Source organism: Sphaerodactylus townsendi, linkage group LG01 (assembly GCF_021028975.2).
Source record: "Sphaerodactylus townsendi isolate TG3544 linkage group LG01, MPM_Stown_v2.3, whole genome shotgun sequence".
Lineage (NCBI taxonomy): Eukaryota > Metazoa > Chordata > Lepidosauria > Squamata > Sphaerodactylidae > Sphaerodactylus > Sphaerodactylus townsendi.
Window position 1 is genome coordinate 97,790,646 of NC_059425.1, and position 12,478 is coordinate 97,803,123.

General features: G+C 50.4%; 1 protein-coding gene across 1 annotated transcript in view; it reads left to right on the top strand.

The window, feature by feature from the left end:
- Positions 1–8,973: 8,973 nt before the first annotated feature.
- The window catches only part of CNKSR3 (CNKSR family member 3), a 79,613-nt gene continuing 76,108 nt past the window's right edge, over positions 8,974–12,478 (top strand). The window contains exon 1 of the mRNA XM_048488464.1: positions 8,974–9,176. Coding sequence (XP_048344421.1) covers positions 9,125–9,176 — 52 coding nt within the window. The 5' untranslated portion in view covers positions 8,974–9,124. The remainder of the gene's footprint in view (positions 9,177–12,478) is intronic.

A 12,478-nucleotide genomic window follows, 5' to 3' on the forward strand; every position in this document is an offset into this window, starting at 1 on the left:
CAATACAGAAATTGTTTCCTTAAAACCCTCCACCCTCCCCAATTTATGGAATTCATCAGAAGCAGAATTACTTGGCATGGAGATAAGCATTATTATAAGGGTTAGGTGCAGTTGAAGATTTCTGCATGTGCAACAGCCCTTGCACAAGTAACAGTGCTAACATTATTTGCTGTCTGCTTGCACTAAGTGAAAGTGGCTGCATCTCGACTATTCTTTTCCACATGCGGAAGACAGCACAAGGATTTCTTCTGAATCTATTTCCAAACGAAACTAAATGAAACAATGCAAACTATCTGCTGAAAATTCAGTCATTCCATAAGCATGTTGTTCGGTTAAAAATTACATGAAAGCAGTTTGTCACTATAGCTGTTGTGGTACTGCTTGTGCAAACAGACCTACAGTGACTGCATTTTGCTTTCCATTCACATGACCTTGGATTCAAACCCTTTGTTCTCCAATTACAGAATGGATCCTTTCTAAATTTGTGTGCATTCTATCGTGCGACAGTAGAAGATAAGAAATGTTGATCTGGTAACCTATCTGGTTATTGTCTTTCCATTTTGTTCCAAAATGTACCACTTTTGCTTCGCATAATAGGGGACTGTCTTGGGTAACTTGAGATGTAAGGGCCAAACTAGACATTAGAGAATCCATGGGTTTGATCTGTGGACATTTTGGAGCTGAACTTGGCTATTTAAAAATGCCACAAGGCCTCATAAGATCTATTTTGGGAACAAACACAAGCCTGGGTGAAGGTCCCAGTAAACACACCATAGTCTTGATCTTTCTCTCTTCACAAGGTTAATGACCAAAGAAAAGATGGCTGTTGCGGATTTTCTGAGCTGTGTGGCCATGGTCTGGTAGATTTTGTTCATAACATTTCCCCTGCATCTGTGGCTGACATCTTCAGAGGTGTATCACAGAGGGAAGTCTGTTATACACTGTGCCCAGTGAGAAGGGGATGTTTTTAGTGGGGTATATATTGTGTAGTCTTGCCCACGAGGCCCCAAGGAAGAGACGAGACGCGGAGATTTCATCTGGTGGAGAGAGCCAGTAGCAGGAAGCGCGGGATCCCGTGATCCTGGCAACTCTGCCGTGTGCTCGCCCCTCGCACCTTTTATTAGGGTTTCACTGGGGGCTTGTAAAGGGGTCGGGGAGAGCGGGAGGTCGGGAGAACGGGAGACCATCATGTGATGCATGATCTCATCGGGCTGCTATGTGCGGGAGGAAGCATCTGCATCTGGGTCTAATCCTCACCTGAGGGCAAGAGCCCTTTTGTCCCTTTGTATGGGACACTTGGTGACCGCGAGTCAGGCAGTTCATGACCCGTGACTCACGGGGGGCCGGGTTGGGGAGCGTGTGCGCGCCAGAAGGTCAGAGCCCGGGCACCGGGCATTCCAAGCGCCTCTCACGGGTTCTGCTGGATTCGCTGGCTCACCCTACATCTCCCCGCTTCTAACGTTTTAGGAAGGAAGCGAATCAGTTGGGGTAATTTAGGGGGATGCTTGTTGCCTCCCCAGGAACTCGCCCAAGCTGGCTGAGCTGTTTAGCAACATGAGGACCTGATTTCGCTATGTAGGGGAAAGTCAAAGCGGTCTCTTTACAAACGTTAGTTGCAGGCAAAGCAGATAACACATTGAACAAGGCAAGATCCGGCCAACGAGGCATACGATTAAACCAATGAAGAATTGTACAACAGCGGCTTAATCATCCCCTGGCAGCCAACTCCAAAGGGCTGACTCACCAGTGGGAGACAACACATCATATTTCTCAGGATTAGATACAACATCTTGCAATCCTCACGCACTTTCATATGAATCAAATGGGAGTTATCAGAGAGATTAAAACAACACATATTATGTACATTTTCACAACCTTGGTGATGCAGTAACAGCAAGTAATCAATAGCAGCTTACGATTATCTAAAGTCGCTGACGAGTTCCTCGTTGCTTTCGGAGGCCAGGGCATCCAGAGAGCAGTGGAGGTGGAATTAATGGACTCTCCGCTTAAGGGCACAGGCCAGCCAGACCAATAGTCTTAGCGTGCCAGTAGGTGGCGAGTCCTGGGACTCCCACCAGGGAGGCTTTGCTGAGGGAAACATACCTCGGCTTTGAGAGAGAGCAAGCAACCGTGTGGCTCCGGCCAGGAAGGGTCGAGGAAGAGCCGGAGGCCTGGCGACGGCGCTTGGGCTCCCGGGCGGAGCCTGGAGGTGCAGGATCGATAGTAAGACGGCTAAGGCAACAAAGAGTTCCGGGCGGAGAGGGCGAGCGGGGGATGTAGTTGAAGGTTCTCCTTCCCGCAAGTCCAGAACCAACCTTTAGGGAGAAGGATGTTCCCTATATATGGGGGAATCGTCCTCTACATGTGTGCAGTTCCAAGTTGGCCGAGCCGGTGACTGGAGCTCGGGCCGGCTTTGTCCCGCCACATCAGCAATGCGGGCGCAAGTGTTTGGACTCCATGGTTGGCTAAGCTACAGTTTGGGTGATGAGAGAGAGGGCGCCAAAGCGGGAGGGTTTGTATGGAGCCCGGATCCCCAGTCGGCGCTCATGGAGTACCTGATAGACAGCAGGCATTCCTTGAAGGGGCTCAGGCCAGACTCCTCCAGTGTGAAGTCTCCAGGGGCTGCAGACGGGAAGCAGGCACAGGAGCCAGCAAACTTCCCACCCCCAGATACTGGCCCAGGCAGAAGGGGATGTGAGACGCTGGCAGCGGCAGCGAACAGCTCCCAGATATTGTTGGCTTGGTTGAGCTCCAAGAGGGGCGACCGAAAGTGTCACCGGCAGGAGAGCAGCAAAGCAGGCAGATGATGGTGACTCGCGGAATTCGCGAGTGATAATTGGCAAAGATGGCAGCACAGAGATCCCTCGGGTGTCTCCGGGGGCAGTCCCTCGGGCTGTTGCAGCAGCTCCCGAGCTTGGCTGAGTGCGTTGCCTTTGATGTTCTCCCCAGGTCATCTGGCCTAACTGGCGGACCCGTTCTGGCGCCTGGCGGCCAGCGTTCCGTCGAGGCCGCGGGGCAGGGGTCTTCCAGGGAGATCCGCCCATCTCCGGGATCGGGTTGGTTTCCTTCTGGTGCCATTCCATGGAGTTGGCCAGACATGGCGTAGACTGGAATCCACTCGAGGACCTGTAGGGAGAAGGATTGAAGCATACTCCCTTCCCAGGTTATGAGGGTGGACCGGGCCCCGGCCAAGCTTCGGATCTTGGCTTGGTGGGAGTGGATCTGGACGTGGTGGGAGGAGGGTCTGGATTATCCGGCAAGTCGCGCTCTCCATGGGGAGCAGGTTTGAATTTCAGCAAGGGGGCAGGCCAAGGGGGCCACCTATTCCCCTTTCTTTAATTTGTTTGGACATGGATGGGAGGCACGAAGGGCAGGTGACTCCTATGGAGAGTTGGCTTCAATAACGTCATCAAGATGCGTCAAAGCGAGGGTCCGAGCCCCCAGGGGGGGGCGAGTGGACGGTCAAGGAATTGTGGGTACGCGTACTTAATTTGCAGGATAAAGGGGCTTTGGGAGCGTGCTCAGAGAAGGGAATGTGTCAGAAAAACATGACGATCACACACTTGGGGGTTGGTCTTTGGGACAAAGGGCTGGGGAAGTTCCATCTTAGAGTGGGTGTACTTACCGTGACCACAAGGAGTTAAAGCAAAACATGGCTTCTAGAAATTGGGATCACTCCTGGAGTATCTTGGGAAATACCAAACAACCACTCCTTAAGGGGCGGTTTCGGTTAAGCGTCTGGCCTAGCATGTGGTACTAAGAAAGTTGGCAGTGCGCTGGACAAGCTGCCATGCACTGGGCAACCACAATCCACACAGGTTGTGAGTAAGTGCAGATGGCGGCGGCCCCCTTTTAAACTGGGGCCTGTCCTGGCAGTGCTGCGGTACCAGGACGGGCCCAGATTTTAATCCAGGGAGGGCCAGTCAGCCAATTGGCCCTCCCGCCTTTGCTGGTTGAAAAGTTAGAAAGGGAGAAGGAAGAGAGAAGGGAGCCTCTGAGCAGGGGCTGAGATGGGGAACACAGTCGGGGTTGGGAGGTGGAGATCTCAATGTGACTGGCTGCTATCTGTTCTTCTTCTGGGCAGCGGCCATCACTTTGTTCCAACGGCGGTCTTGGTGATCCATGTGTGTGGGGGGGAAAGCGGTGGGAATGGGCCTATCCATCCCAGACTAAGGTCGTCCTGACCTGGCTCATCAAATCCCTTCCCCACAAGTTAACGTGGATGTCCAAGATGATGGGACGGACTGTGAGCTGGCGCTCAAGTCCCGGGCTGCAGACCGTGAGCTGTAAAGGCCCGGATGCTTCGATCCTCGCTGGGTCTGCTTTCCCCCACCCCAGATGCTGGCAAGCCTCTGTTGGCCACTGATCAGGCTTCACCGGCGTTGCTCTGATGACGGTTACGCCAGCCGGTCAATCCCATTGAAGCTTCTCTTGAACGGACACCCTTCTATGGTGAGCTCCAGGTACGGGCGGGAGCTACCGATGGGCGTCTCCACTGCCGCCACGGTGGCGCTGGCTGCGCCTCGATGGCTACTCGGGCTCGTGGCCTTTATTGAATCGGCGGCAGGCAGCCCGTGGGGCAGGAGGATCAGCTGTGTGCAGCTGGTCCCGCTGGGCAACTCCTGCGGGATGTTTGTCCACACCTGAATGTGAATGGCTCCCTGGTGTGTGGAGTCAATGACCCCCGGAACGACATTAAAACAAACCTCTGCCCAGCTGCCGGAGGCCTTTGGGCAAGACTAACCCGACGGCCTCCGGGGAATGGGATCGCTGTACTGGGTCGGGAGCAACGAGGATCGCATGTGGGAACTTGGGGAGAGGGGTTGGGTGCAGGTGGGAGAGGAGTAATACCACGGAAGGGAGGGAGGAGTGTGGTTTGGGCGCCGGGCCTTGGTTCTTGGGACCGGTTCAGTATTCTCCTCCTTGTGGTCCTGGGCTGGGGAGAGGCCCGGTAAGAGTTTCCCGACGGGCACTGCAGCCTCCAGTGAAAGCCCTCCCAACACTGGGGCATCTGGTCCTGGGTTTCTGGGGCCTTTCGCCTCCCTGGGAGGAGGACCCTCCTCCATCAGGGTTGTAAGCCCCCCACCCAGGCAGCCTACAATCCCTCCGGAAGTGTCCCCGCTGGCCGCTTGAAGAGTTGAAGCACCTCGCCTTGGGGCTGTCCCCGGGTGGTGGAAGAGATGCCGGCTGCTAGGAGTCTGGCCTGATGGGCGGAAGATCCGATATCCTGGAAGCTCCTATCCAAGCATATCGGCCAGTCTGGGTTCTTCCCTAAACCTCGTGATCGCCTCTAAGCGACACTTGGCGGAGGCGTTCTCCTTGGCAAGGCGCATGAGGAGCTCGTGCTGGAGCTACGTCGTTGTCGACCTGCCTTCTGCAGGCCTCCTGGAGCCTGTTCAGGAATTCAGCGTATAGGCTCCTGAGGCTTCTGCCGGACGCTGGAGAAGCTTTTGGGGTTGGCTGTCCGGCAGCTGGCACTCCCTCAAAAACGCCTTTGGTAGGCGCATGTCGGAGGCGACAGCTTTAGGGTGGTCCTCCGGCAGGGACGCATCTGCAGCCGTTGGGAAGGCGCGAAAGCCTTCGCGAGCTGCTAGAGCTGCGCAGCAGTATAGAGCACCGCCAGAGGCTGTTCCTCTGCTTATGCATTGTTGGCGGTACTCGCCTCCCCAGACAACATATTGCGCAGGGTTCAAGAGCATGTGGGAAAGTGGTCTCCAGTCCTCCGAGGAACCATTACGTGGATTCCGCATAACTGCCTGCAACATGCCTCTCACAGAGGGGCGGGTGATTCCCCCGTCCCGTATTGTGCCTTGCGGAGCTCCAGTGAGAACGTTATAACCTATGGGGCGATACTTTGACAACTCGCTGGATGACGCCATCCTCCCCATGTGGTCGGTGAAGTGGGCGGGGCACACAGCAAGGAGGTCGGCATCGTCTTCCATCAGGGTTTCCTTCCTCCGCAGATCGTGGTCAAGATGCTCTGCTAGAGTTTTGAAACTCGCGCCATTACGTGGCATTGACTTCGGAGGCCCCGAATATATGGTGGCTTCGAAACGGAGGGGGAAGCGGAGCAGAAGAGCGGAGCGAAGGAGTGAAGGAGGGCCGCGAGAGTATGAGCGGGAGAGTTTGAATGAGGAGAGGAAGCGAGTGAAACGGGAGGAGGACAGGCGTCCTGTTTAGTGGATAGAGAAAATTCCGGGCTTGAAATTGTAGGTGAAAGATCAAAAGGAGGGAGATCCATGGCAAAGACACCATGGACCTGCAGGCTGATGGCGACATAACATTGTCGCCACGTCAGTAGCAGCGACACCGCTGGGGGCGTGTAAAGGGGTCAGGCAGGCGGGAGAGCGGGAGGTCGGGAGAGCGGGAGAACGGGAGACCATCATGTGATGTATGATCTCATCGGGCTGCTACGTGCGGGAGGAAGCATCCGCGTCTGGGTCTAATCCTCACCTGAGGGCAAGAGCCCTTTTGTCCCTTTGTATGGGACACCTGGTGACCGCGAGTCAGGCAGTTCATGACCCGTGACTCACGGGGGAGCGGGGGTTGGGGGAGCGTGTGCGCCCAGAAGGCCGTAGCCGGCACCGGCATTCCAAGCACTCTCTCTACGGTTCTGCTGGGTTCGCGGGCTCACCCCTACATATTGTCCACGTCCCAGGGTGGGGAACCAATCAGTAAGTGTTTGGGTGGAACTTAGTATGCAAAGGTGTGGTTGACTGCATTGTAATGTAGGTGGGGTTTTTCAGTCCAGGGAGGGATTCACATTTGCATTCCCTGCAGCAGTAACAGTCTTAGTGAATGCAAACTGAATTTCAAGGTCAAGCAACAATCACAATAGGGCCACTAACAGAAAACATAGGAGTTTTTGCATATTTGGAGAAACAGTCTGAGTATACAGGAAATGACTTTATATGTTAAACGCTCCCTTCCAAGACTTATTAGATCTGAATATGCTCCAGGACATATGGAATGCTGAGAGTGAGGAAAAGGAGGTGCAGAGGAAAACCAGCCTGTTCAAACTCCTGACAAGTAGGTGAGATTGTGTGATTTCCAAATTGTTTTCCTGTGATTCCTCACAGCCCTTCCTTCAGTTCGTTGAACTAGTAGTTGAGTACTCAAGGATTTGCAGTTCCAGTCAGGTTCTATGCCAATAAAGGCTTGCTGGTGCTGAGTTCCAGTCAGGTTGCAGACTAGGCCTAATTCTCAATGTACCTGAATACACTTCAGTTCAAAAACTATAGACTAGCTTGTCCTGGGCAGATTTTAGAGGCTAAGCAGGGTCGTCCCTGGTTGTCCTTGGATGGGAGACTTCCAAGGAATACCAGGGTCATTAAGAAGGGGGAGTCAGTGGCAAACCACCTCTGATGGATTCTGTACAGGGCAAATATAATGGGTGTACAGCGCAATACAAATCATTTGGGTGGGGGACTTTGCACAGGTCCCTCCCCAACATGAGTCTGCCCCATTTTATTTCACTCAACCCAGGATTTTTTAAAATCCCAAACCAGAGATTCTTTTGCAAAATCTCAGGTTGGAGCTGCTTCCACATGAACCACCAGGCAGAGGGTTTATTTACCTCCCTTCCACTGCACCATCCAGTCAGGGAGAATCCGTCCACCTGCCATTCCGTGCAGGTTGCGGGCAGATTCATTGAGGGCCCCACAGGGTACATAGCCCCCAAGCACGTTTTCTCCCCGTGGCAGTGAGTATGATCAATCCACAGTAATACATTCATTTTTGCCCTGCCGTTGCAGGGAGGTCCCTTTTTATTTCATTTTGCATGTTGCCGGTGTACAGCTACCCAGGTGCAGTCGATTGTACTGTGGGATGATCAACATGGCTGGGGGGGGGGGGGGGGGCTCATTTCTGTATGCCTGTGCATGTGTTGCAGGAAATAAAAAAAGAGAAGCATCTCCTTGCAAAAGCAACCTGGATTGTTTTCATGGGCTCCAATCACTGCCTGCACGGCACACATGTGAACGGAAAAAAGGAAAATGGTTTCCTTTATATTATAATGACTATAATCTGTTATATGTTTGCTGTGTGAAATCCACCCCAGTTAGTCTTGTGCTTTGAAAACCCTTGGTTCCTGTAAGTTGACTGTGACGTGAGGGAACTTTATGCACACACCTACACACACACACACAGAGAGAACTTCTGGTAGATATAAAATAATTTGGGTGATGAAACTTGTATAATTTAAACTCCTACACACAGTCTGGAGTTGTACAGGCTTGCTCACCCTGAAAGTTCCCCCCCCCCCACCCCAGTTTTTGGAAATCCCAGTTGCTTATTCACAAAAGCATTTTAAATTTTCCACAATTGTTATGTTCCCTCATGTCTCCCTCTCAGCCATCCTCTGCCAGTGACAAAAATTCTTTTTGAAGGCAGCAGTCAATTCCATTCCTAACTGGAGCATAATCGATCCTGTGCGTGCTTCTGTTTGGGAGGCGGAGGGTGGGCGGGACTGGAACAATTCATTATTAACTTTAAAAACAAACAAACACTGGCTTTTTCCTGTCCCCGCCAAACATTTCAAGAATTTTCGTGACTGCTAAAGAGAAAACAACCACCAACTCTGATCCCTGGAAAGAGCTGCAATGCATACGATTCCCTTGAACCCGCTTTCCAAAGTCAGCAGATGTGAGCCTCTGGCAACCACCAGCCCACCCCAAATCAGAAAAGAGCATAGGGGCGACGGCCGCCTGTTTTGGGCCGGGCTCTTCGCCTTTCGGAAGTTTCGCTCCAGGCCCCACAGAGCTGAAACCGAAGTAACCCGATCCAAATTCCCGGCGCTTCTTTCCCCTGCAGGGGGCACCGCGGCTGCAAAATCTCGAGCAACGGAAAGACAGCAGAGAGGCGCGCCAAGAGCAACCCAAAGGCAGCTTTCCCAGCAGGAGCTTCAAGCACGTGGAGGAGGAGCCGCGGGCGGGCTCGGGCAGAGGAGGCGGAGCGGGGCTGCCCGGGAGGGCGGGAGCTTCGGCGCTTGCCCGCCGCGATGGGAGTCTGAAAGGGGCAAAGTTGGGCTTGGGGCAGAGGGGAAAGAGCACGCTGGCGCGGGGCTGGGTTGCCTTCTGGACTGGGCAAGTCCGGGGCGCAGTGTTCAGAGCCCTGGGCCGAGGATATGGAGCCCGTGACCAAGTGGAGCCCTAAGCAAGTAGTGGAGTGGACGAAGGGTAAGAAACACAACTCCGACTTGCTCCTCTTTACTGGATCTGGGAGAGTCTTCCTGCTGCCCCCCCCCCCCCCGCAGTGCCCGCTCTTGATGTCTTCTCTTCTTTCCGTACTTTCTCTGATAACTTCAGGGTTTAGTTGGTCTTTTCTCTGCCCTCCCCCCGCTCTCCTCGTGTCCCGTTCTCTACTGAGGGCACGTTCAGCTGCCTCATCAGAAAGGATCATGCCTTCAATTAGTGATCACTCTTAATCCGAAAAGTGCCTCGCGAGATCCAGTTCCTGGGCTATTAGCTACACGCACATCTTGGGCTGGAAAATCCAGCCACTCGTGTGTAAACACACAAGCCAGCCAGCAGCGGCCCTGCGCTTGTTTTTGCAGCTTGGCGTGAAAGCCTGGGCTGTGGAGTTTGTTAGTGTCTGTGGGTTTCACATAAAGGCAAACTTTGCTCAGTATTCCTGGGCTGTTTGGGGTTCTTTGAGTGGTTAACAATTTGAATTCTTTGTATGAACCAAGGTAGGTGAGTTAGATTAAGCAAGCTACTTGGAATCTCTCTTGTGAAGAAGTGGCAGTTCTCTGTATTATCTGAATGAATTTTCATGTGGTTTTACTGGCTAGTCCTTCCTGAAACATTTGAAATCAGTACAGTTAAAACATTATCTATTCAGAGCAAGGTATCTTTTGACTTGTGTAGCTCTTTATCTGAAGTGTTTTAAACTGGAACCCATCCTCCCCCCCTCCCCCTGTCCCCTGCATTTTGTGTGTTGTGCTTATCCTTTGTTACTAACCACTGGAGTTCCTAAATAGTCTGTTCCAATTCAAGCTGCTCTTCAGACAGTAATTAAGAAATGAAGTTGGCCCAATTCTTCCCCTCTGAATGGATAAGGTTGGTTATCAAAGATGATACAATCTTTTAAGACCCATTTTTAAAATAAGCATAGGAAGATTGTACAGTATTTCAAAGTAATCCTAGGATTACTTTGACCATGAAAACTTCCTTGCATATTTTGAGAATTGCCAAAGTTTTATCTCTCTCCCCACCCCACACCATCATACAGTCTTCCATTTCACCACCCAAAGCCCACGCAAGAATTCATTCTGCTTTGAAGGTGCTTTTTTGCAAACAGAATGAAACAGCTATAAAAAGGAATCTCCACGGCTACTGAATTCTATTTTTGTAATTTAAAAAAGAGTTCAAAATCTCACACATCATCCAGAATTTTGCTGCAAATGTGTGGGCAATAGTCCATCAGCCTGGCATACCAAAGAACTGTAATAATGCATGTCCTGTTAGCTGCACACCAGCCACTGAAAGAATAGGTTGGAACAGCTTCAGTTTGTGGTATATTTTGCAATATATGGACTAGAACAGTGGTCTTCCACCTATGGACTGGTACCCTCAGATGTTTTGTGGAACCTCATGTATTGGGTTGTAAAGAGCTGTTTTTCCACTATTGTATTTTGGAAGGATCTGCTGTATGTTTGTAAAGAGAGGGGGGGAGGACACCATTCTGCCTGCTAGGAATGTGCACCTTGAAAATGTGTTTTTTTAAATCAGGGAAACAGGGAGATTAAAAATATAGGGATTCCCAGTTATTTGAATTCCAAATACTGGTTTGTTAGTTGGATCTGGGTTTTGGGGGGCAAATTCTGATATTATTTGGTGCCATTATTCCCTAGATGGGATTTTTTTGGAGGCGTGAAGGGGCTGATCAAATGGCACCAAAATGGTAGTAGAGCTGCTGATGCTTGGCCATTAAATAACCCCCAAGTTTCAAGTTAATTTTGGATTAAGAGGTTCAATATTATGAGCCCCTGAACAAGGTACCCCTTGGCCATCCATCATTGTTTGCTGTGGCGCAAAAATTCAATACTTTCTTCAGGGCAAAGAATAGCCAAAGACACAAGAGCAAGCAAAGCAACCACTGGCCCAGAGTCTCTCAGCAGGTAGTCCCACAAGCCCAAAGAACCAATATAGAACAGGGAATCCCAGCAGAAGTTCAGGACAAGGTGGCAAGTCCAACACAAACAAATGTTCAACCTGAGAGTCTAACCCAACAGCAAGGGTGAAAATCCTCCAAACCCAACAAATGTAAAATGTGAGAATCCAAGCCAATGCACAGCCCAAGAATCAACGGCAATGTCAAACTTCTTCAAACCATGCACCTGACACAAATTGACTTGAGCAAAGAACACAATATTGCAGGATGACCAAAACTAGTTTCTGAGGACAACATCGGAGCCAAACCAAAATGGCAGGCTGTTACCAAGCCTTAGGAAGATACAGGCCCAGCATAAAATTAAAGAAAAAGTAGTCCTGCAAACTTTAAAATGTTGCATCTCTACATTGGCAGTTACTCCCAAATATTTCTGAGATTTTTCTGGACCCATTTCCCAGTTTCCCAGAAAATCCTAGATATCATTCACTTATATATAGTCATCTGATAAGGGTCCCCCCCCCCCAAATATATATTCAAACTGGTTACAAACTTGCATCCCTAATGCCTGCCTCTGTTTGTATCCATGCTGAGAGGACAAGCAGGATGGTGAAGAGGATTCATTTTCAATATACAGTATTTTAGTTTTCTTCCTACCTGCAAAAATTCTTCTTATCTTTTCTTGCATCTTCTTCCCAGCAGAGGCTGGCTCAGTTCCTTCCTCACCACTCACTTCTCCAGAGTGCAGACCCTTTGGAGACCTCCAGCAGTACATCATAACTTTAGTTCTTCTTTTCTTTTCGTATTACTTTGGCATGTGTTTGCAGCTTCTGTGCTGATGCTTGAATCCCAGGTCAATCCAGTTAAAGACCATTCTTCTAAGGTGTGGAGATTCCATATATGTATGAGATTGCCAAGCCTGGGTTGGAATTCAGAGCATAAAGTAAGTGGAGTGTGCCCTAGGCCTAACCATGTTTGTTCATTACAAAAAACTTTAGGTAGAATGGTAGATAAACCATATATAACAACTTTGGAGTAGCAAAGTGTATGTTCTTGTTGAATAGATGTTAAGATAATTTTTCAAAAAGACTTTTAAAATGGAATTAAGTCAGCCTGAAGTTGTTAATCGTGAATCCTTTCAAGTGATTTTTCATTGATTGGAAAAATCCTTGCATGTAGAGTTTGTAGCTCTCTACCAGTGTGAACATCTAGCAGCTCACATGCTTTTAAATGACATCTGTGTCATTCACAAGCAATGAGATTAGCATGTACCTGTAAAGAGGCAGGATTTCCCCCCAGCTAGCTACCTTATTGTAAACCCATTAAACAGGGTGTAGCATTGGGATACTTTTGGATGTTCAGCTGTGAG